Source organism: Marmota flaviventris, chromosome 10 (genome assembly GCF_047511675.1).
Source record: "Marmota flaviventris isolate mMarFla1 chromosome 10, mMarFla1.hap1, whole genome shotgun sequence".
Classification (NCBI taxonomy): domain Eukaryota; kingdom Metazoa; phylum Chordata; class Mammalia; order Rodentia; family Sciuridae; genus Marmota; species Marmota flaviventris.
The window spans coordinates 31,043,273-31,068,898 of record NC_092507.1 but is presented as its reverse complement, the minus strand read 5'-3'; the positions used below and the strand labels follow the sequence as shown (position 1 = coordinate 31,068,898).

Below are 25,626 nucleotides of genomic sequence, written 5' to 3'. Positions count from 1 at the left end.
TTGCCAGTGATCTAAGACCCACACTGCTGCCCTGCCTACCATAGTACATCCTAGGAGAAGATGAGTAAGAGGAGGGAAAAAAATTCAAAAGCAAGAACAAAAAGAAAAAAGCCAGGCTGACTCTTGAGAGCCCCAGCACCCCCCTATGATACACATCCTGAACAGGCCAAGCCAGAGGCCAGGCCAGTACAAGACAGCTCTTACTCATGACTGAGTCCTTGGTCTGGAACAGGGTTCTCCTCTTGCCCAGCCTCATGGTTCCTCCCATCTGCCCAGGGTTGTGTTCTGGCATGTCTATGACCTGGAGACGTTCAGAAAATAAACACAGACTACCAAACTCTGCTTCGTTAGTGGCTGGAACTCCTCCACTGAATACAGCCCACCTGTGAGCAGGCCCTACCTCTCTAGCCTTCCCTGGTAAGAGACGCTATCTCAGGAAACTGTCTCCTAGTAATTATTTTAAACCTCCGGGACAGGGGTTCAACCCTTTGGCCTTTCCTCATGACACTGTACCTACCCCTAAGTACTGGGGATGGCAAGGAACCAGGCCAAGAACAAACGGCACAGCATGGACACAAGCCTAGCTGTGTCAGGACATCTGCTCCCTCTGCAGTCCTGAGGAGCTGCCCAGTCCTTGGGCCTGCACCAAGCAGGGGTGGGCTATGGCACCCCAGAGGACAGGCCAGCTCACCTCTCAGCCTGGTGCTCCAGTGCACCTTCTGACCTTCAGGGCCGCCTCTGTGCCCCACTCCCCCACCCCCAAGTCCAATGTCAGGTGATGTTTGCCTGCCATAAGATTAAGAACCCTGTCCACTGAGTTCATCAGTGTCTTTAGTGACAAGAAGAGCCCCTGGCACAGAGCAGGTACTCAGAATGTGTTGAATATTGAAGGAAAAAAATGGCTTTCAACATGCCTGCCACTCCTGGGTTGGGGATTCGAAGATGAATAAAGGCACCGTCCCTCCCCAGTAAGCCTTAATAATATGGCAGGCTGACAGGCCATGTGACCAAAGTGAGAGATGATACCAGGTATGCTGGCCTGGAAAAGCTTTGGTTACCATTAAACAAATCAGTACCACATCCCAGCAGTTCTTTAATTACAGTCCCACCCCAGGACTGCTGCTGGAGAACACGAGCTGGTGCACACAGTGAGGACAGCAGCGGGCACGCGGGTGCATGTGGAGTACTTCATATGAATACTACTCCGGGGAGCCCAGGGGAATGGGGGTGGAAAGCTATTTTAATCAGAATCCCCTCTAGCTGTCTGGGCTGGCACCTTAAAAGGCTTTCTGTAGTGAACTGAAAAGATCAGTGAGAATTCCATAGTTTTTCCTAACCATTACGTCTGGGAGCACAAGACCCCGGGATTCTGGAGGAGGGAGCTGCATGGCTCGCTGCCTGTCTCTAACCATCCGCTGTGTCCTGAGTGCCCTTCCAGCCCCTTCTGACCCTGGGAAGGTTCAAACACAAACTCACCACAGGATGACTGGTCTTGGGGTCAAATTCTGTAGAATTGGCATCTGAAAAGTCAAAATACTTGGGTTATGAAGATAGCTAAAAACAAAAGTGATCACTGCTGAGCGCTAAATCACAATCTCCTCCCTCTATTTAAAATCAACGGTGAAATAAAAACTAGGGACAGCAATTTAAGATATAACGATATTCAACACATAAATAGGTGAATTTTTTCTATCAAGTCTTTAACTTTCTGGAAAGTCAAGTTGGACACAATGGGAAGAACAAAACCAACGGCACAGCCTAAAAATCTGTGACAGTTTTTCATTGTCAATTTTTTTTTTTTTAAACATTTTGTTGTAGACTCTCTCCAAAATAAGCAAGAACCATCTTCTCATTTTCTTTCATCTTTAGCATCTAATGTGCCCTATTCAACTGCCTGGTACAAATGCCAAGTCAAAAACTAACTGATTTCGATGGAAATAACCTATCAGTGAATAAACTTACCATCTAACCACTACAGACTAAAAGGACAAGGAAGTTCCCCGCACTGCATGTTGGTCCTGGTGTGAGCACTAACTACTGCTACCCTCCTGGGCCTGAAGCAGGGCCTGGTCTCCTCTAAAGAGCAAGCTCATGGCCAGTCACCCACCTATCTGGAACCCAAGTGGGAGGCAAGGGGTCAGGCTGTGCAAGAGTCCAGGAAATCGCAAAAGCCATTCCGGGGTCAATGGTGAAAAGAGAGCCCTGCCAGCATTCAAATGCCAGCACCAGGGGCATGCTGCCTACTATACTAAGCTTCCCTCCCGTGGTTATGGTCAAACAGCCTCTCAGAAGAGAGATGAACTGAAACCCAGCTTGGCCAAGTTGGCCACCGAGGAATCACCTATACTGCATAACCCAGACCGCTTTTACATCCCTTCAGGATGCTTTATTTTTCAAAGAACTTACATGTCTTCTGAAAAGCTAGTATTTGTCAGTTGGGCTACAGAGAATAAATGACTGTGGCAGACTATTCCATCATGGCCCCCCGACCACACATCCAGTACCCATGCCCTGTGACACCACCCCCACCATCTACTCCCACGAAGTCAGGGTTTGGCCTGTGACTTGCCTCAGCCAGTGGGACAGTGGCAAGTTTGCAAATGCCTGTGCAGTGAGCCTGGCTACAATGTGCAGTCAGGCTACAGTGTGTGAAGAAGCTTGGGCTGAATTAATATATGATGAGCCACAACATGGACACATTATCTCAGTGTCCTGCTGGGCCAAGCTCGAGGCTGAATGCCAGACAGGAGTGAGTGACCCCAGATACACAACTCCGAGCAGACAACCACTCAGCAGAACAATGAGAAGTTGTCAAGTCATGATTGTTACCAGCCACCAAGTTTGGGATTGTCTGTCACAGTGACACAGTTAATGAGCAGATCTGATATTACGTGAGCATTTCTTATTTGCCAGGCACGGCTAGGGACTACCTACATGCATTTCTTCACCAAATTTTTACAACTATGTGAAGTCGGTACCATTTTGACTCCATTTACAAAAGAAACAAAGACCTAGAGAGGCTAAGTTATCTAAAATCATCCATAATAAGTGACAAAGTCAGAACTTAGGCTCAGGTGTGACAGCTCCAGAGCCCAAGTTTATAACAACTGCATAGGCCTCACTTAGTCCAGTGACTTCTTGGTGGGTACCAGGGAGATGGTGGCCATGGTGGTCAAAGAGAGAATTTAAAGAATAGAACATGCTGGACAGAGAGCTGAAGATGGGCTTCAGCTGCCCCCGACCCTCACTCCCCTGTAGAGAGCTGCAGGGCAACCCAGTCCCAAATTTCATTCTGCACATGGAGGTTCTGAGGAGCCAGGCACCATCTCAAGGCTCCTACCACCCAACACGCAATGCCTTCACGCACTCAGGAAGCGGTTAAGCAGGAATGAGGGTTTCTAAATGCACGCTTACCTGACCATCCCAGCACATTTCTTGAAAACTCAACCACTGCCAATTGCATTCCTAAGCACACACCTTCCAGGGGGAGAGAAAACTAAATGAAGCTCCATTGAAAAGGCAGCTCCCACATTCCCACCAGCCTTGCCAAGGGCTCTGACAGTATCTTGCATGGTCAGGGTCATAACCACAAACTCTTAATTTCCTGCTACAAGTAAGCATCCCACTGGTATGCTTTATCTGTGTTGGATATTAAAAGCTGGGTGGAAGAAGTGGACCTAAAGATCCCAGCTTCTGCAAAGTTATCCAACTTAAAAAATAAGCAATAATCCAGTCAGTTTCAAGTTTTCAAGTATAAAATTCAAGTTTTCTTACCCTCCCTCATTAAGGTCTCACTTACAAAGTGGTCAAGTTGAAAATTACTAAAATGTACAGCACCAGGAAGCATTCAAAACCATTTTTGTCCAATTATAACTGGCTAGTATGCCAAGTGAGCAGGACATAAGACTCAATCTCCTGTGCACTGCAAACAGAATTTCTTCGATATTCCATGCATTGACATGTAGCTAATACACTTTTTATATTTAAAAATAAAGTCTGAATCTTTCCCAAAGAGAACCAAAAAGACTGAGCATGTCGTGTTTCAATATCTCCCTGCTGTATTTATAACTCCCTCCCAAATGGCTCCTCAGACTGGCGAGAGCAAGCACAGTTCCTTACCCAAAAAAGGCTTTTTCTGTTTCCGAGCCCAGGCAATGGCTTGGATTTTTCCTTCAGTACCACGAACACCAAATCCTCCTGGAACCAGGACTCCACTGCACAGGGGAACAAACCACAAGGCAACTCCGCTTTTCCACTAACCCAGCTTGCAACTACCAACAAAGAAGCTGCTGCCAAGGTATTGGGACCAGGAACTTACTCCATATATTTTGCTACTGGGACTAAGTCTGTATTCTTTTAAAGAGTGTCAATTAATTTGTCCATATCAACACTTTGAACTTAGAAACTGCACACAAAACCAGACTTAGTCACATGAGAAAATACTTCTATGAGTAGAAGGACAGTGTCCACCACTGTAAGGCTGCTACAGCACTTGGTCCAAGCACTTGGCTCGTGAATTTTAACATATAATTAGATAAATACAATTTACTTTTCCTCTTGACTCACAGAGTTCCCCAAGTCAGAAGGGGCCTTTTTCCTCAGCAGTGAGCCATGCTGACCAAGCACATCAACACCAGCTGCATGCCCAACAGCATTCACCTGCTCCAGGGGACCCAAGATCCTTGCTGACTTTTGACTATTATAAAGGACAGCTGCCAGGGCTAAAGGCGTAGCTCAGTCATGGAGCACTTGCCTGGCATATATAAGATACCAGGTTCCAACCCCAGGACCACAAATAAAAGGCTGCTAAAAATAATTTCTGGAATTCTACCGATGGCTACTCATCAAATGTTCTGGATGAAAAAATCGCTAAGCCTCATGATGAGATGAATGCAGCAAACTATCAATAAAATCAAAACGAGTCTCTTCGAATCCAAATCTATGGGTAGGTTGAAGTCATCCAGTAGGTAGTCTCTCTAGTAATTAAAAGACACTTAACAAAGTAGATTACCTACTGCTAGCACTGGAAGCATAGGACTATATTCATTCACACAAACAGAACCCTGGCCCCCCAGAAAGAACGCTACTTACTGAGCACTGCAGAGCTTCTGCCAGGCCTCGTGGTAGCGCACAGGCTCCTCCTGCAGGGTGCTGGGCTCCAGATCGGTGGAATCTATGTACTGGGGGCAGCAGGCAGGGCAGAGAAGCAACTCATGACTCCAACCACTCCAACCAAGCTCTTTCACAGTGTCCAAATAAGTTATCAATGTTCCATCACCCATGATTTGGGTTTTAAAGTCATAATATGTTTAAACTTAACAATTTAAAATCTTAAAGTACAAGATTTTACCAACAAGTTTCTTTCAAAATCATTTAACTCCTGAACTTGGCTTTATCTGCTCCATACTTTCTAGAATCCTCTCTCAGCTACTGTAGGAGACTCTAAATTATTATGTTCTGCTCAATAGACATTCTCCCCAGGCCACATTTCACCCAGTTTTGTTTGTGTCCTTTTTCATTTTCAACTGTGTTGAGGTATAATTTACACACAGTAAAACACAAGCATCTTGAGTGCACTTTGATGAGTTTTGTCAAACATACACATGAAGGCATAACCACCACCCCATCAAATATAGTGCCACTACCTCACAAGATTCCCAAAGATTCCCTCCTCCTCCTGCAGAAGGCCCAGAGCTGACTCCTGTCACCACAGTTTCTGCCTCTTCCAGAGCCTCATATAAACGGAGCCAAGCAGCATGCAGCCTTTCCTGTCCGACTTCTCTTGTTCAATATGGATTTAAGATTCATCCACGTTGCTGTATATCCCAAGTTTGATCCTTTTTATTGGCTGGGTGGCTTTCTACTGCATAAATGCACCACAGTACCATCCCCTAGCCTGTTGAGGACATTTGGGATGTTCCCAGATTTGGGATATTAAGAATAATGTGTCCATTTGAATAAAAATCTTTGTGGAGACACATTTTTGGTTTTGTTTTTTTTTTCTCTTGAGTACATATCTAGAATTTGGTCATATGTGTCTTTATTTCAAACTGTTAGACTGTTTTCTAAAATGGCTGTGCCATTTTACATTCCCAGCAGTAAGGCCACCCTAGGGGCTTGTGCCAGTCTCTCCCTGTAACTTAATTTGAATTTAGTTCCCTGACAACTAAAGGTGCTGAGGACCTTTTCACGTATATCACATGCATCTTCTTTGGGATCTTCTGTTCAAACCTTCTGCCCACTTTAATAAGATTCTCCATCTTTCTTCTACTCTCCCCTACCTAATTCCTTGTAGCTATTTCCCTGAACCTCAGAGTAAGACCTGGGCTGGCCGAGTTCACAGGAATCCTGACTGGGCCCTTGCCAGCTGTCTCCAGTTCACATTTTTCCATCCACTGAGTTCCCAACTGTTCCACACCTCCAAGCCTTTGGACATGCTCTTCCAACTGACAGGAATGCCCTTCCCATCTTTCCAACCTCCCAGAGGTCCCTCCTTGAGGGAGTCTGCCCTCCCTACATGTCTACAATGCAGGCGCATCCTCTTGCCTGTGCTACCTTCACACCAAACAAACCCAATATTCCTGAAACACAGGGACTAGAGATTTTTCATTCATCTCTCAGCCTCTACTATCTAACACATGGCAGCCACGCAACCTCAAGTGGATAACTGAATGATGGAAAGAACGAGCAAAAACTAAATCAGGGCTGTGTAATGGGATCCTCTGATTCTTAAACACTTCTAACAGGTTATCCTGCAGGAACCTGCCCAAAGCACAAAGCAAGCTAAGTTATCACCCTGAGAAACATGTAGAAGCAGGAAGAAAACTGCAGTGCAGATGGTGGGGCCAGGTTCATGGCACCATCAAGCACTGAGATCCCACTTCACTTCTAAATCTCAGCTGGTGAGCTAAGAAGGAAAGTTCTACAAGGGATAGATAAGAGGCAGGAACTGTGGTGTATGCCTGTAATCCCAGGTACTAAGGAGACTGAAGCAGGAGGATCACAGGTTTGAGCCCAGCCTGGGTAACTTAGCAAGACCTTGTCTCTCCCTGTGAGAAGGAGGGACAGGTGGGAGATTTTCAAGAAGCACTAATACGGCAAGCACAAACCTCAGCACGTCACATTATCTCATCAATCTTACAACCCAGGAGGAAGGAACATCACTATGCCTTTTTATGGGAAACTGAGCAGGGAGAGGGTTGGCCAGGGCCATATACTTCCTAGGCAATGGAGCTAGAATTTGAGTCCCAGGCATTTCATTTGGCAGTGGAGTCTTGTCCAAACATTCTACCAGCTCACCTTCTGCCCACCACACTGCAAAGCAAAGCAGTCATTGACAACACTCCAGGCAGTGCTATCGACCACACAACATGCCTCTGTCCACCAGGTCTTCCCACCCCAAAGAGCAATTTTATCCTAGGACAATTTCATGTGGTCAACTGATATTCAGATCTAAGCATTCAGTCTCTCTATACCTCTACTCTGACCACCTCTCCCCTTCATTATTTCCAGAAAATACTCTGCATTCTCAGAGCCAGGAACCAACCAACCTCTCTTATCTCCCAGAAGAAACTCAGAGCTCCAAAAACTTATAAAGGAGATATGGCATGCAGCATCTATGAGAATATAGACTGCTTCCCTATTTACCCCTTGGCTAACTTAGGTCATCCCACCTCACCTTGATGTCCAATTTGTGGTTGATGGCCAATGCGGAATGCTCCAGAGCTTTAATGACAGAGGCATATGAGTCTGAAAACTTTGTGTATTTACCCACAAGGGCAATAGAGCAGGTCTCCAGCAAGCGATCATATCTATCAAAGGTCAAGAAACACCCAATTAATTGGAATACACATCACCATGAGACCAAAACTGCTTTGGCAAGAGAAGAAAAGAATGTCTTGGAAGAACACAATGGAAACGAACATCACGAATGTCACACACAGACCAGTAAAAAAGCAATTTCAGGTCAACAGGGCAGGCTTTGTGAAGAAAGTTGGATTTTAGAAGCTATTATCAAAAAGGTTTCAAAATCTCACCCAAATTTGTTTTTAAAAAATTTCAATCCCAAAGGGCAAAAAAAACTGAACAGACACAAAAGTATAATTAGTAATAGAGCAAAATGCAAATAACGTTTTAAGAAAAAAGAACTGTAAGACTGTGGGCCATCTTGGTAGCTACATGTAAATGGACATGTAAAAGATCCATGAAAAAAAGGTCAAAACTTAAACATCACAGAACAGAATAAATGCTCCCTCCGCATGTGCTAATATGACCTCCACACTGTTTTTAGTTCTGCAACTGTGACAAGGCACACCCATTGCTTTGAGGCGCCGAGAGAAGACCCTGAAGCAAGGTGAGAGCACCAGCACTTCAGGAGGTGGTCCCACAAGGCCTTGCTGAGCAAGGGTGGTGCTGGTTGAGCAACATTTTCCCAAACGCGGTTCAGACAATAGGCATGCTGCCTGACCACAAGTGCTCCAGCCATGGCCACCCATTCCCATGGTAATCCACTGCCACGAGGCACCTGTTTGTGCTGACTGTATAGCTGAAAACAATCTGCACTCGCTGCCTAGAGGTCTGGGAACTGGCCCAGCCTTGCCAGGCCCTCTTCACCTATGTTGTCTCCACTTGACAACTACCAGCTCCTTCCTTAGCAACCTGAACGTCCCTTACCATGAAGACCTCCAGTGAGCTGAGAGCGAGGTGCTAACATGCTCCAACATGACTGAATCCCCCGGGCCCCTACCAAAGAGGAAGGCAGCTGGCACTGCCAGCTCCTCACGGGGAGGCAAACCTGTCTGCCATCTCTTTCCACTTCATCAGCATTTTCCGTGGCTGCCTCTCAATAGGAAGGTCAAGTCTTCGAAGAAAATAATCTACAACCCCTTGCTCTTCTAACAACAAGGGGACCCGGTAGATGGACGAGACATCATGGACACAGATTACCTGTTTTAAAAAAAGGATGTGATTTAATAAAAACAAAAACTAACTGAACTTACAGCCCTGGCTACTAGCTACATAACCTTGGAAAAATTTCCAATTTGAAAAAAGGGTAATCTTTTAGAAAAAGATATAATACCAAAACCAACTGAAGAAGACCAGAACAGAAAGTTAGTAGCTAATCTATTAGAACGTGGATGTAGAAATCCTTTTAAAAATCACAAGCCAAACCACAAATGTTATTTAAAAAAAAAAAAAAATCATATTGGAGGAGGACCTGTCCCAGGAATCCCTGAATGGCTTAACTCAGAACAGTGGTTCTCAGACTTATCTGCACAATAGAATCATTAAGGGACACTTATAAAAATCCTAATGCCCCCACTGCAACCCAGAGCACTTAAACTAGAATCTCGGGGGGAGGAAGCAGGCATCAGCATTTTTACAAGTTTCCATAGTGATTCCAATGTGCAGCCAACTTTAAAAACCACTGCATTAGGAGATTTAAAAGTGGAACTCACCATGCGAATAGACTGAAAAAGATGGATGCAGACTTAATTAAAAATCTAAAACCAATTCATAACAAAAATTGTAGGTAATTTAAGACTATTAGGGAAAAACTGAAAATATAAAAAACCCACAGTAAATTTCATATGGATTCATTTAATATTAATGTTTACTATTTAAAGTCCAGAACAAGGCAAGAATGGCCATCTATCACTATTCAGAAATGCTGGACAGACAGCCATTACATTTCATTTCACTGGAAAATAAATGAAACTTAAACTAGGAAACAAGAAACAATAACCACTAAATGCATAAACAATATCATTGCTTATCCACAAAAACCAAAAGAATTTATAGGTAAACAATCCAACCTAATAGAATTTTAGTAATGTTGCTGGGCTATAGAGCAAAGAACAGAAATTGCCAGGGTGTCTTATATGTGCCATATCTCATCAGGAAATGCAATTTCCTCACACAATACACAAAACTCAAAATGGATCATGTAAGACCTAATATAAGACTTGCAGAAAAAAAATGGAGAAGAAAATCTTCATGACCTTGGTTAAGCAAAGGGTCCTTAAAAAAAAAATGTGCAAAAGCACAACCCATAAAAGAAAAAAATGGATAAACTGAAAATGTAAAAGCTTTTCTGCTCCAAGACACTAAGACAATAAAAAGGCAAGCCACAGATGGGGATAATATTATAAATCATGTAAGTATATGACAAAAGGCTTGTATTCAGATTATATAAAGAACTCTTACAACTCAACAAGATAAATAACTCAATTTTAAAAACAGACAAAAAGATCTGAACATCAAATTTAAAAATGGAAATACCTGTCACATTTTTAATAGTGAACACTTTTAATGAGAATCAATTCTACTACAGAATTGAATTCCCTTCACTTGCTAGGACAGAAATATCTAAAATAATCAAAGTGAATGACAAAGGGCTGTTGAGAACATGAAAATCTCTCTGTGCTCCAGGGTTCAGTATGAAACAATCCTTCTGGCGGTCTCCTGGCTCAGGAATCACACCTGCGAGCCGTGACTCCAGCCCCGCTGAGGCCTGAGCCACCATGGAGAGGGCCAAGGGCTTTCCTTCTGCTCCATTCACGCCTACGCCAGGCCAGTGACCTCACCTGTCATCCTCCTATATTCTCCTCAAAATCTTACAAGTGGATTCTCTTATTTCAACACCACTGCTTTACTGTCCCCTCTGTGAGCCATCTGGGCTCTCCTGATCAGTCTCCTGATCCTCAGCCATCTAGTAGTCTCCACAGTCTAAGGTTGAAATTGCTCAACTTCAACTTCCCTTCTAGTCTTCCCTCAGCCAAACCTGCTGCTGTAGTTTGGTGTCCCCCAAGGGTCCATGTGACTGGTGGCTTGGAACCAGAGTGGTGGCATTGAGAAGTATTGGGTATTGGGTCTAGAAAGTTCCTTGGATCACTGGGGCCCCTAACCTCAAAAGGAATTAAGACATTTCTCCTGTGATCCTTGTTTTCTCGGAGAGGGTTATTATAAAAAGAGCAAAACACACCCCTCCCTGCTCCTAGCTGGAGATATCATCCTCCTCCACATGGGCTCTGCTATCCACCATGCAGTCTTCCCAGAGCATATGCTGTGCTATTTGGACTTTCAGCCTCCAACACTGTGAAGCAAGTAAACCTTTTTCCTTTATTAAATTAGCTGCCTCAGGTATTTTGTTGTAGTGACAAAAAGCTGACTAAAACACCAACCAATGCCATAATTTCAATTTATCACTACCAGAATTTTCATACTAAGAATTGTATAGGTTCCAAAATTTTGTTATTTTCTGTACCATAGGTCTGCTCCATTATCACAATAACAAAAAGCTAAAATATATATGAGAGACTACAACACCCCGACACCAGGCACCAGAGATACAAAGCTAAGATGATCCTTGTCCTCCAGAAGCTCAGTCTGTGAGGGGAGATAAACATGGACACATGCACACACACATCAAGAGGCACAGCATAGGCTCACCACCAGCATATGTGAGACGCACAGGTAGCCCAGAGAAGGAAGTGATGAATTCTGAGGGTTGAGGTCAAGGAGCTAAAGATAAAGCCTCTCAGTCTATACCATGTCCTAGCCAGACCCTGAAGTATGAAAATGAACAGATTTCCAAGACAACAGGGAGAAAGGGACACTGACTTCTGATAGAAATTAGCAAGCTCAAAAGCAACAACAGAATGGGTGTGAGGTATTAGGGAAACAGAAAAACATTCAGCAGGGATGAAGCATAAAGAACAAAGGGTGAGCCCAACAGTGGTACATGCCTGTAACCCCAGCAGCTTGGGAGGATCGCAAGTTCAAAGCCAGCCTCAGCAATTTAATGAGGCCCTAAGCAACTTAGCAAGACCGTCTCAAATATGGAAAATAAAGAGCTGGGGATGTGGCTCAATGGTTAAGTTCAATCCCCAGTACCAAAAAAAAAAAAAAAAAGAAAAAGAAAAAAAGGCCAAAGAGTGAGGAGGGAATATACAGAAGATGTGCAGGAACATTTGGGGAACCTCAAGAAGTAGGGGATGGTGAGTGACAGAGCCAAGGGTGTCCGTTCTGCTAGAGGCCAGTCTATTATATCTAACTGTGAAACACTAGCAAGCCTCATGAAACATTATGGTCAAGAGGCTTCAGGTAACTATAAACAAAAACAGTTTCCACAAAGATAAAATTTCTACTTACTTGTTCAGGTTCCACATGGCAGAACATTGATATTTTCTCTTTCACTGATGTGTCAAGAGGATTTGAGCACCTGCATACAACCTAGCAGTAAAGAAAAAAGGGGGGCTTAGACAGAAGGAAGGGTTACAAAGCTGAGTTTTTTCACTGAATAAAATTAAAATAGATATCACATTGTTAAGATGGATGAAAATGTTAGCATTCAGAACAATCCATGAAAATATCTCATCTTCAAAACTGAAATTCTTAAAACCCAAACCAGAGAAACGTAAGAGGATGGCAGTGTAAACCAAGAGGTAGATGAAAGAACTACAGGAGCTAACTGGGGCTTTCCTCATCTATGAATGTTCTTGTGTAGGAAAAAGACAATAAATAAAGAACAAAGAGGAGAACCAAGTCTCAGGAAGTGCAAGACCTCACAAATGCCTTAAGAAAATTTCACAACTTCAGCCCCAAGCAGGAACCCATGTCTTCCACCATTGATTTTCATTAAAGGCCTGCCAAGAAGACAAAGGTCCTGCCTGGTATGGAGGCATGATTTTAATTAGACCTAAGAGATCACAATGAAACCAGGTCATCAGGAAATCCTACCAGATCTGGGGAAAGTCCAAGCCCTCTAAGTTCCCGAACACTGTTCTGGGTGGGTTTCGTCTTCTGTTCCCCGGTTGAGCTTGGCTAATAGTCAAAAGAAAAAAAAAAAAAGGGAGGTTAGTTTCTCTACAATAAAGAATTTTCAAGTATAACTTTTCCATGAAATCCTTTTTAAAGAGAGTTTGACCATTTTTAGAATTTAGCTTGTATTTATTGAAACTGCACATGCATGTATTTAGTCAAATAGTTGTAGGGGATTTGTCCTAAAGAGCAGTGGTACCTAGCCTCATCCACCCTCTCCCACTCTCCAAACCCTAATAAAGGCTCTTCAACTTTTTCATTCCTTTTCTTTCTTTCTTTCGGTGCTGGGGACTTCAACTCTTTTTCTTATTTATTTAGGTGCTGGGGACTGAACCTAGGGTCTGGCACGTGCTAAGCACAAGTTTCACCACTGAACTATACTCCCAACTCACTTCAACCCTTTTAATTGATCCTTCTGGTATGCTTTATTGCTACTTCTTAACATTTAGAATGAGGCATTTTCTGTTGAATTCCCTGTTAAATGAGGACCTATTCTCTCCCTCATTCCTCTATCCTGACTAGAATGTACTCTTCTGGTTCCCGCAGCCTCTTCAGAGCTAAATACTATTCAGTTAAACTATGGGCCAAACTTTTCCTTTCTGTACTAAATTATCTTTATTCTCCTCTCACACATAAGAGATTTGCTGGGTTTAGAATTTTAGGTTGTAAAAAGTTCTCCTTTAGGATTTTTAATGCAATAGCTTTATTATATTTAGCCTCTAATATTGCCATATTGACTCTTTTTCTTAAAAAGAAAGTATCTTTTCCTTTAGAGCCTTTCTGCCTCATTTTTCTGAACCTTCACAGCAAAGTGCTTTGGTGTGGATCATGTTGGATCCAATATGCCTGGGCACTCAACAGCCCCCCGCCCTTTTTAAAATTTTCTTTTTGGTTATACATGATAGTAGAGTGTATTTTGACATAAATACATGCATGGATAATAACTTCCCATTCTTGTGGTTGTACATGATGTAGAGCTGCACTGGGTGTGTACTCTTATATGAACACAGGAAAGTTCTGTCCAAGTCATTCTACTGTTTTTCCTATTCCCATCCCCCCTCCCTTCCCTTCAATGGGCCATTTCAATCTAGAAACTCATGTCCCACAATTTCCTTTTTAGATCAGGGGTCAGAAAACTTTTTCTGTAAAGGCCTAGATTAAAAAAAAAAAAAATACTTGAGGGTTTTTCTCAACCTTATGATCTCTGTCAAAACTACTCACCTTTGTTTTAGTGCAAAAGCTGTCATAGAAAATACATCATCAAATAGATAGGGCTCAATTCCCATAAAACTATATTTTCAAAAAACAGGTAATAGGATGCTTTGACCCCTGGGCCACTGTCTGTTGACCCCCTGGTTTAGATCACACTTCCCTTTCATTTCTCTGTACCTCTTTTCTGGAAATCCTGTAATTTGGATACTAACTCCTGGACTAGTCCTCTAATTCTTACATTTTCTCTCCTATTTTCTGCCTATTGGTCTCTGCCCTACTTCCTGAGGTATTTCCTCAACTTCCTTTCTCTTAACATTTTCATCTATCCTATCCAATTCTTAACTTCCAAGATTGTCTCCACATGTTCCCTTCTTCTGGCATCTAGTTCTTATTTAATGCACAGTTTACCTCCTGCATGATTTTAATCAATGACTGCTACACATACTTAAAAGCTAACTGGAAGCTCTGTGAGAGGGGGCAGGCAGGTCACTGTGGGCCTCTGGCTGTCCTGGTTCACTGCAAAGCCCCGAGGTGGTGTCTTTTCTCCTGGACCAGTCATACACCAGAGAAGACCCTTACCATCTCCTACATGGAAGGACCAAGGCTGGCTGTGATGAAAGAGACAAAGTGTCTCAACAGTGTAACATCACACTCCACGACACGTTCCTGGTTCTGTGTCACTGCTCTCAATTAGTGCCTGCTATCTGGACACCCTCCCCAGGGCCTAGAGTCTTCTGCCAAAGTGAAGAGAGGCTAACGCCTACCTGTACACATTGGGTAGTGGGGTGAGGGTATACCTCTTCTGAAACAGCAGTTGCAATGAGCCCAACCAGTGCCCCCACTCCTAGAGGGACCCGTGCTGCCTGCTCTGAGCCTGTGGTGATTCTGCTGCCAACAGGGCTGCTTCTCTGCTCTCCCTACTGCCAGTGGTGAGGGTTCAGCACTTCCAGGCCTGTCTGCTAGATCGGTTTCTACATAACCAACTGCTCTCCAACTTCTCAATTTGTATTACTATTTAATTCCTCTTCGTGCTAACTTTGTGATTTTTTGTCTTTAAAAAGACAAAAAACAAAAACAATCAAACAAACAAAAAAAAAACCTTCCTCTACTTTTGCCATGTAGTAAAAACAAGGGCAGGTCAATTCGCCTACTTCAACCACAACTGCCCTGATTATCTTTCAAATGTTTTCCATTTCATCTTTTCAAAACATGATTATGATAAACTTTTCACCAAGAAATTCTTTATTCCTTGTTTCCATACCTCAAGAATTGAAAACTATTAGATAAAGTGTGAAAATCAACCTTTTCTCCCCCAAAGTCAAGACTGTAAATGCCTTACCTGAGGAACTAGACTGACGTGGATATTACAAAAGTTCTCCCTTTTGACCTTGAACTGGAACTGCCGGAAGGCCTCAATGAAAGGCATGCTTTCAATATCTCCCACAGTTCCTCCAAGCTAGAAGAGCAATGTTATTTTAAAGGTTGAGCACTCAATCTTTTTCAGGTCATTTCCTTTTCTAACATCTGCTCTGTTGCCTCAATTCAGTTACCAATGTAATAAGGACATCCCAGCCCTGCAGAATGTCAGTTGGTAGAAAGGGGACCCTTCTGGGTAGGCTCACAATTCCCCAAGGCTATTACAGATATTTCCACAGCAGTTTAAGAAAAAGAAGAGGTGAGAGAGGTACCAGGAATTTTATTTGTGTGAGAGCCACAAAGCAAAAAAAAAACCTAATCTCATCTCCTTAGCTAATCATAGATGATTTTTACAAAAAGTCATCAGATATATTAAAAAACTGCTGGAACTTTCAAGTCTCTTCATCTTGAAGGAACACTGAGATCCAACAGCTGGGATCAGCAGACAAAGCACCCGGAAACCAAAACCGCACACTCATTCTGATGAGTGCTCCTGCTGCAGGAAGCAAAGGTCTGCCAGCTTGCTCAGGAGAGAGGGAAATGTGTCACACCACTCTTTCTGGAAGAGCTGACATCAAATGAATACATAATGCTACAAAAGTAGTATCACTTGGACAAGAATTATCTCCCACACTATGACTGTCCTCACCAGCCCCACGGCAGCATCTTGCCCCAACTGCACTGGGAACGTCTTGCCAGGTGCCAATGGCTAACTAGGAGATGAATGAGTGCTCTGTTCACAAACACGGGGACCATACAAACCTCGATAACACACACTTGAGGTTCTAGGCCATCTTCATCTACAGGTATTAATGCCTGTCTCATCACCCACTCCTGGATTGCATCTGTGATGTGAGGGACAACTGGAAAGAAAAAACAAGCTGGAACTCATGCTTGTCCATAGGAATTGACTAAAGGAAACGCATTTACCTCAAATACTAAAAAAATAATTTTAAAAACTACTACACTTTTTGCCTGGACAGAGTAGTGGTGGTTTCATAAAAATACTTTTGAGGCCCCCTTTCAATGGCCTCAATAATCTCTGGTTCAAACTCCCCTTGGCCACCTCCTCAGATTTATAAGTTGTTGCTGGAAGCACACAAGAGGAGGCCAAGAATGGCATCCTGAACCACCTCAGAGCATCAGCCCATGCAGTCAGCCTGTCTGTCCACATGCAAACACAATAGGCCATGTGGTCACTCTACTGCTCACAGCCAAGACTGAAGGTGGGCACATCACACCTGAGTGCTTTTCCAGGCATAGGAGACCTGCAGGAGCCGTGCACATTATGCTTCCAGCTTACTGAAGGGTAGACAACCCGCTGCAGAGACAGGACAGCAGAACAGAGTGGTGAGAGGAGCAGCCTCTGGGGTCTGGGTTGACATCTCAGTTCACCACTCATTAGCTTCGATTCACAGGGCCAATTACTTATCTATTCTTAAACTTGGTTTCCTCTGTCAAGTGGAGTAAAGCTCCTACTTCATAAAGTTGTGGAAATTTTATGAGATGGTCTTGTATGCCAGAGTACAGTAAATGCCAGCTACTGCTGAACCTTTCAAAATCATAGTTGTTGGGCTCACTGTGAAAATTCCTACAGAGCAAAGATTACTGTTTAACTCCAGATTCTGTTCAACTCCAGTAAACACACACAAGGATATTCATTATCTATTCTACACACAGTGGCCAAAGTGATGTTTTGAAAATGCAAATCAGAATTCATCACTCCCATGTTTAAACTCTTCGGTTCTTCCCACTGCTGAGTCAATTCCAACTCCTTGCCTGGCCCAGAAGGCGCAGCTGGCCAACCTCTCTGAATATCTGCCTCGGTCACTATGCCTCAGACACACCACCCTCCCCTTTGTTCCTTGGAGCCCCCTGTGCCTTAGGCCTCAGTACTTGCTGTGACCCCTCCTCCTTCCTCACTGCCCATGACCTCCCCAGCTCCTCCGCTCCTCCTCTCCTTGAAGGCTTCCCCAACCATCTGTCCAAAGTAGCTTCCCCCAGCCATGCTTTCTCGCCTCACTCCATTTATTTCCTCACAGCTCCTATCAGCTATCTCATTTTATCTGTTTGGTTTTTCTCTCTCACACAGCCAGCTTCCATGAGGACAATAACCTCGTGGTCTTGTTCATCACATATTCTCAGCACCAGTTAGGTCCAACCACAGAGAGCATTTAATAAATATCTGATGAATCAGAGAACAGATGAATGAACACACTAGTGCCTAGAACAATAAACTACATGACTGACAACCATTTTAGTTCCTAATTGGTCCTTCCTAAGAACTTCCTTAGAACTCCTAAGAGCTGGATAGATAGGTGCTGTTATTATCTCCATTTTATAGGAAAGGAAACCACAACTCAAAGAGTGTATGTGATTTGTCCATATTCATATGCAGAGCCAAGACCCAAATATAACCAGATTAGTTCAGAATTGGGCCAGGGCAGACCCAGGCCAGCTGTCACTGTGACCCTCAGCTTTTAGTCCAGTAAAGTTGATAGTCAAAAGCAGATCTGCTCTCATAACTCAGAGGAAAATGTCCCCCCAAATGTGGGCTGCTGCCATTCCATTAGACCTGTGGTTCCCCACTCCCCTGTCACTTTTCAAAAGTAATAAAATACTTTTCTCAAATGAACACTTTGTACCACATTATCTGAACAGCAAACAAATAAAAGTGAAATTGTGCTAGTGAAAGTTTGAGAGGACCCAGAAACCCACTTTTCAGACTCCCCCTGGCCGATGATGCCAGGGAAAACCAGAGGGCACGATGGACACTGTTCTTCATCATGGTCCACACACACGAATCCCAGGGACACTGCGTCCACACTCCTGGTTCCATGTCCTGACCTAGCAGCCTCCACCACTTCACTCATCACTGTGCAAAAACAACCCTCTCTGGTCTCAAATGACGCCACATTGGCTGGACTGACAAGCTTCAGATACTACTCACACAGCAGAGGCAGTTTCTTCATGTTAGTTTCTAAGTAAATGGTCAATTTCTGATTTTCCACTAAAGGCATCATTTCAGTAATAATACCTTGACAAAATGCTAGAATTACATAAAAAGTCAATTTTTATCCTCAAAAGAAAGTAAACTGGCTAAGAATTTAAATCTTAAAGGTAAATCCAGTATTACCTTGGACAGTTTTCCCCAGGTAATCTCCTTTGCGCTCCTTGTTAATGACATACTGATATATCTTCCCAGTGGTGAGATTATTGTCCTTGGTAAGGCAGATGTCAAGGAACCTTTCATAATTACCCAGGTCCAGGTCCACTTCCCCACCATCATCCAGCACAAAAACTTCACCTACAGCAAACAGTGAGAATATTTTTTAAGTGAAAAATGTGTAAGTTGTGGCACAACTTGAATCCTGAAACTGGGCAGGAAAAAAATCTGCATTTGCATATTTTTAAGCCATCTTCCCAAGTCTCCTGAAATGTTTTTTTTTTGTTTGTTTGTTTGTTTTTGTGTGGTGCTGGGGATTGAACCCAGGCCTTGTGCATGAGAGGCAAACACTATACTAACTAAGCTATATCCCCAGCCCGTGAAAAAATCTGCATTAACTTGATATGAAGCAAAAAATCTATTTCTAGAAAATTAAATATGACACAAAAAAGTAAAATTACCTACTATTCTCCAAACTGTAACTTCAAACTTTCAGCCTTTCAACAAACTCTATCAGGAAGAGTTATACAAGTGGAAGGAATGGAAGGAAATGCCAGTCCTGAAGGCTGAGGGTAAAGGACACTTTACATTAGTATGGCAACTGTTCCCCAAAGGAAAAAAAAAGACTTCCAGAAAAGGCTCCCACCTGAGCAGAATAAAGTTTAAAGTATAACAAAAGTATGATTCTATTCAAAACTTCCATGACATATGCAGAGGAAGGTTGTGCTGATTATAAAAACTAGCCTCTGGGGCTGGGGTTGTGGCTCAGCAGTAGAGAGCTCGTCTAGCACATGCGAGGAACTGGTTCAATCGTCAGCACCACATAAAATAAATAAACAAAATAAAGGTATTGTGTCCAATTACTTCTAAAAAATATCTAAAAATAAAAAATAAATTAATAAACAAACAAAAAAAAAACAGCGTCTGGGCTACCCTTTGGTTCTAAGCAAAGTTGTGAATCTGCCCAACCTTCCCCCATTCCTTTGTTTCACATTCATTTCTTGCAACTTCATTCTAGATCTTTTTGTTTAGAATGATTCATTCCTACCATCACAATAAGAGACAAGCTCAAAAACAGGAAAGGAAAAAAATGTCTATTTTTTCTTTTTTAAATTTGTTTAGTTGTAGATAAACTCAGTACCTTTATTTATTTATCTATTTATTTTAATAAGCAAATTCTTTTATCACTTTGTTTTTTCCAATATTTTTATTTTATTTATTTTTATGTGGTGCTAAGGATCAAACCCAGTGTCTCACACATGCTAGGCAAGTGCTCTACTACTGAGCCACAACCCCGATCCAAATTTTTTTCTTAAGTGCTTAAGAACTTTATATTTAATACTCCTCTAAGGGTTGAAGATGTAGCTGAGCCCTTGAGAATCTACTACTAAGATCAGTAGTTGCTCAGATGTAGCTCAGTTAGGCTTTGCCTAACAAGTGTAAAACCCCGGATTTCAGCCCTAGAAACACCAAGAAAAAAAAATCCCCCTAGTATTTGGACCTTTTCCTGGTATTATTTATTACATAATGTTTATAGACTTTAACCTCAACATTAGAAAGGAAGAGTAAGAATGAAGAATTTTACAACTTAAAGGTATGTTTTCATAATACATCTCCCCCAGTTTTAAACAATGGATCTGAGGCAACTCAGCAACAACAAGGAGGTAAGATGCTCTTTTCCTACCCTCCCTAACGGTTTCAACTTAAAGATCTTCATTCATATTATTCAAACTCTACCAGCAAAACAAAATCCAAGCTTACAGATCTTTCAAATCCAGCATCTACCCGCTGCTTGAATCCCTACAAAGTGGTCCTGAGCCTCTGTCTGGACTTTTCCACCAAAGGCAATTTACAGCTTCTTGAAGTTCTTGAAGGACGCTTGCTATTACAAAGATCTTTCTTTGTTTCTTTTTTTAATCTTTTTTTTAGTTGTTAATGGACCTTTATTTTACGTTTTTTATATGCGGTGCTGAGAATCAAACCCAGTGCCTCACACATGCTAGGCAAGCGTTCTACCACTGAGCTACAACCCCAGCCCCAAAGATCTTTCTTATACTGTGCTAAAATCTGTCTTCTTACAATTTTCACCTACCATTCAATTTATAAAGATTGGTGTCACAAAGAATAAGCATACTCCCTCTCTTCTCAAATATGAAAAAGTTTATTATGTCACCAGGTATCTTTTCTTAAGAGAAATAACAAATTTTTATTCAACTGCTACCAAAAAGGTATTTTCCTTTATGGAAACTCGTAGACTCTAATCACTAAATTGGCTGCTAAGATTTCTGCTTCTCCCATCCAGGTAAGAAAAAGTATCAGAAATTCTGCCATGCTAGTTAGGGACCATTTTAGAAGGCAGGAAATGGAAGTTGTACAAAATGTAAATATGCCCAAGAGGTGACATATTCTTTCACATACACAGTTTTTAAGAAAAGATAGATGGGGGAGGTGGTTGTTTGGTTGCTTACCATGCTCATAAGGAGAGAATGTTCCTGCATCAATGTTAATGTAGGGGTCAATTTTAATTGAAGTTACATGTAAGCCACATGACTTCAGTATTGTGCCCACACTGCTGGCAATGATTCCTTTTCCAATTCCTGATATAACACCACCAGTAACTAAAATGTACTTCATTTTCCTTTTTGATCTGAAAGAAGAAAAATTATAGATAAAATGTATTTCAGTAAATCAAACTCAACTGGTTCAAATACTTATTTTGCCAATTACTGGCTAAGAACCCCCTTGAACATGTCTCATGACTTCAGAAGGTTCTTGTCAGGTTTAAACAGGATCATAACAGATGTTTCTTAGATCACTGAAAGGCATTAGTCAAAGACCAGTAGAAAAACCAACTGCTATACAACAATATAGATTTTATTTAAATCTTTTGACAATGACCTTTCGAGTCAAAAAACAGCTCTAAGCTGGTTGATACACTAGGCCCTTAACATTAGCTAACATCACCACCAAACACTGGGATACCAGGCAGGTGTCTCATTACTTCCCTTATATGGAGAAAAAAATGTAATCCTGAATTCTCTATGAAAGAAATAATGTCTTTGGCTAAACTACAATGTATCACTGAGAAATAGCTCCTTTATATTGTGGAAAACAGATGAAAAGAGGTTCAACATTAAAAAGGAGTTAAAGCTAAACCTAAAATTCTTCCAATTACAGGTAGTTTTCTTCTGTAATTTAATAACAACTTACTTCTTGGTGGCAATCTCTCCCAGATATGCCATGAAAAAAACTAAACACAGAGGGAAAGGGATCTCAGATAAGTCGGTAAGAAACCCAGGAATGGGCAGAGGAATCAGAGGGAGGAAACAAGATTAAATCCAAAGAGCAGTACAGTGCTGCAAGAGAGTGAAGAGACCCGATGAGAGGTAAGTGAGGTGGCTGCAAGGACAGCAGAGTGGAGAGGCAGGTGGAAATAGCACAGGCAAACAGTGAGGAGACAGGGACAGGCTCGCCAGGGGGGATTTAATCACCAGTCCCCAGCTTCAGAGATCCAGAATCAGCATTCGGTAGGCAAACCCAAATGTGACCAAAAAGAAAAACACAATCACCAAGTGGCAGGGCTATTTGCTTTGCAGGGTGAGGACATTTTCCTCCACCAAGAATGTTCCATGTGAAGATGGATTCTAACAAAAATAAGCTAAGAAAGGAACTAGGAAAGGGGAGTTCTGCTTGGAGCATTCCCCGCCCCACTCCTCACTGGAGCAGGAATGGACACACTTGGCAAGGAAATCAGAATGCTCAGAATGCCTTTCCCTCAGACAGCAAGGAAGACATGGGCCTGCACTTTCTATCCTCTGCTGCAGCAGTTTTTTGAGTTTCACAAAGAGTTTTATGGATAAATCAGAGAAATGCTAACTAAACATACCCATTTGGTTTCTTTAATGCAAGGCCTTTAAGAGGTGCTTCATGAGTTAACAGACACTGTGACCTTCCAAGGGGGTACTCAGAAAGCAATTTCCTCAAACTTATTGACCCTAAACCCTATTATTTGGGGGAAACCTTACTCTCACCATTGGCACCTTCCAGTTAAATGGTTTCTTACTGACAAGACAAATACCGGCCTTGGCTCCCCGCTCTGTTGTCAATTATGTCCTAAGAAGACATCTCTGCCTAAGACCATAATGTGGTCTCACCTACTAAATTTTGAATGTTCCTAGAAATTCCTCAGCCACACTGAGTTTCTGAATGGGTTTCTTCTGAAAAAGGGTCATCTCATTCATTTGCACTTAACTTGTCCCAGTTATGCTCTAAAAGGGTAACACCTGTCTTTGGGGCAGATTCTTTCAGTCTCCTACAGAGCCTGGCAATAAATAACCCTGCAGAGATCCAGTGGGAGTCTGAAAAGATTCATTCCCTCAGATTACAGTCTACCTATCATGTGAAAACCACTTACATTTTGTGGGGGACCCTCTCCCAAAATATTTAGGTTTGAACCCATAACTCAAGTTGCTGAAAATTCAGATATTGACAGAAGATTTACAAATAAATGAGTAAGCCAGGAGTGGAGGGAAGAGAAGGGACAATAACGTATGAAGACTATAAAAATGGAAAGAGGGCAAAACAACGTTCGGTGAGACCACGGTAAAGTGCAATGGCCCATCAGAGGGTGGTGAGTGGCAGTCTGGAGTGGGGGAGGATCTAAACCTCTTCTGCTATGTAGACCTGACTTGTGATGGGCCTTGAAGGACTGACTGTGAGGCCCAGAGCATGGAAACGGGGAGTAGAGGGGAAGGAATAGGGAAGGCAAGGTGCCAACTTGTGTGCCACCTTGAATGCCCAATCTTAACTTTATTCTGAAGATGATGGGAAGACATCAGAAAGTGTACACTCACAGAAACAACATAAGATGCATCGAAGAAATTCACCAAAGGTGAAAATCAAAAACCTTTAAAAAAATAAAAAATCAAAGTTGTGGGATCAAGTTCCATCTATCGTCCGTGAGCTGAGACCTCAGTCAGGTCCCTTGGGTTGCCCGATGCTGGGACTCACACCACGGTAAAATAGGGTGAGAACCTCCGCACCGCCCCAATCATAGGGCTGCTGACGATTCAAGATTATAACGAGTGCGGACGTGAGTGCGCCACGCAAACGTAGTGAACTTCTCCAGACAGCCTGCATCCTCCGCCGCGGGGAAGGAGGTGAGCATGGCTGGGCCACGGGCCATCCCAGGAACCATGAGGCCCGGCGAGCTCACAGGCCCCTTCCCCCAACGGAGGATCTGTGGGGGCCACGGGCCGCCTGGTCCATTCCCCACCGCGGCGGGCGACAGCGGGCCTGGAATCCCCCTTCCAGGTGGGAGAACCCGAGGCCTGAGACCAGAGGGCTGGGGCAGACGGAATGAAGTGGCGGCCACCGGGCTTTCCCAGGGACCGCTGAGCACGGGCTCAGAGACTCTACCCCGTCCACGAGCCAGGCCAGGCTGACCGGGCGCTGCCCAGCGCTGCAATGCGGGCCCCGCGGCCTCTGTGGCCATTCCCGCCCTGGCCGGCCCTCTCTCCTGGCCCCTCTCCGCAGCGGCTCCCGGCCACGCGGCCCGCGCGCGGGAGCCGGCACCTCGCCGGCCTGGGCCGCCCGCCCCACTCCCGTTAGGCACGCAGCCCATTGGGCAGGACGCCGGACCACCTCGCCCCTGATTGGCGGGGAGCGGCGTCTGTCATCCCGGCGCGGGGCCGGGCGAGCAGGTCTCGGTTGGAGCTGCTGACTCCTGCATGGGAGAGCAGTTCCTCCGGGATCCCTGGAGTCAGCCTACCTGAGGCCGGCTTCAGATCCTCCCGTCAACTACAGAGCTACGCCGGCGACTCTCGCGGTGAGCCCCCGGCAGCCAGTGATGAATCCCGGCCGCATGCGCCGGCAGTCTTTCTGGGAGGCGGGCTTTAGGCGGTGCGCACGCAGAGGGCGGAGGCGGAGGCGGAGGCGAAGGCGGGGCAGGCCCTGGGGGACGCGGGCGGGGCCCGACTGCGCAGGCGCGCGGGGCGCCTGGGCTCTGCAGGTTGTGCTTGTTTACTCGTGGATTCTGGGCTTCCTCTAATAAGAGACCGCCGAGTTGTGACTCACGCCTGGCAAGTCAGCCTCTTGGTTTAGCCTCGTACTGCGGCAACCTTCGGACGTTTTAGCCCTTCGGGCTGCCAGACAGACCGTCTCCTGTTCTCTACAGCGTGCATCCTTGTGCACTCCTTGTGGTGCCACCCCAGCCTCTCTCTTCCGCGGGTCCCTCTAGACCGAGAGACGCCAGCAGTGGCACCTCAGTCTGCAAGAGAGAAATCCAAGAGGGCTGTTTGACGCCAGCTCCTCGTCTGCTTCGCTTTCCCCACATGTTTCCTGACGGAGGCGACTGCTAGGGACATGGGTCGCAAGGCTAGTTTCATGCAACTGACATTCCCTGAACACCCACTCTGTGCCCACACTGCGCTGGATCATAAGCTACCCTCTTCTTGGACTAACGATGTAATGAGGCAAACAGATCCGTTCATAATATTTCCTCTGGATTTTCTTAAGTGCTGCTGAAATGTCAGGGGAGTGCCTAGGCGGGGACTGGCCAAGTGGGTGTGGATCAGGGATTCAGGTAGGGAAGTCTGGAAAAGTGGGAAGTGGAACGGGGAAGTGCACTGGCAAAGATGGGGAAGGCGGAGCAAGAAAAAAAAAAGCGGGAAAGAAGGAAAAAGGCGCCTATGTACTGGCTCCAAGGCCCAGAAGAATGTTAATAGTCAAGTCAGGGATTTTTTTCCTCCTGAGGATACTAGAGAAGCGCACAGACTTCTGACGGGAGGATTTTGTCTTTTGAGTAGCAAATAAATTCATTACATGTTTAATTATTTTTGCCAAGTACTACACACTTCACTAGGGCATCCATGAAAAGTCTTTCTCTCACCCCTTAATCTGTGTTCCTGTTTTCCTCCCTAGAAGCAATTTGCCACAAATTCTCACCTATCTTCATTGAAGGAGTTAAAGAAAATATATGATGTGATCAGATTTGTGTTTCAGGAAAATTA

General features: G+C 43.9%; 1 protein-coding gene across 1 annotated transcript in view; it reads right to left on the bottom strand.

Moving 5' to 3' along the window:
- Positions 1–24,514, bottom strand: part of Ctps1 (CTP synthase 1) — a 29,330-nt gene extending 4,816 nt beyond the window's left edge. Inside the window, exons 1-14 of the mRNA XM_027937512.2 lie at positions 24,387–24,514; positions 21,085–21,263; positions 18,587–18,757; positions 16,213–16,313; positions 15,374–15,490; positions 12,742–12,825; positions 12,154–12,234; positions 8,795–8,946; positions 7,679–7,811; positions 5,092–5,180; positions 4,120–4,214; positions 3,415–3,477; positions 1,477–1,520; positions 205–301 (exon numbers count right to left, since the gene is read on the bottom strand). Coding sequence (XP_027793313.1) covers positions 205–301; positions 1,477–1,520; positions 3,415–3,477; positions 4,120–4,214; positions 5,092–5,180; positions 7,679–7,811; positions 8,795–8,946; positions 12,154–12,234; positions 12,742–12,825; positions 15,374–15,490; positions 16,213–16,313; positions 18,587–18,757; positions 21,085–21,250 — 1,393 coding nt within the window. The 5' untranslated portion in view covers positions 21,251–21,263; positions 24,387–24,514. The remainder of the gene's footprint in view (positions 1–204; positions 302–1,476; positions 1,521–3,414; positions 3,478–4,119; positions 4,215–5,091; positions 5,181–7,678; positions 7,812–8,794; positions 8,947–12,153; positions 12,235–12,741; positions 12,826–15,373; positions 15,491–16,212; positions 16,314–18,586; positions 18,758–21,084; positions 21,264–24,386) is intronic.
- Positions 24,515–25,626: the final 1,112 nt, after the last annotated feature.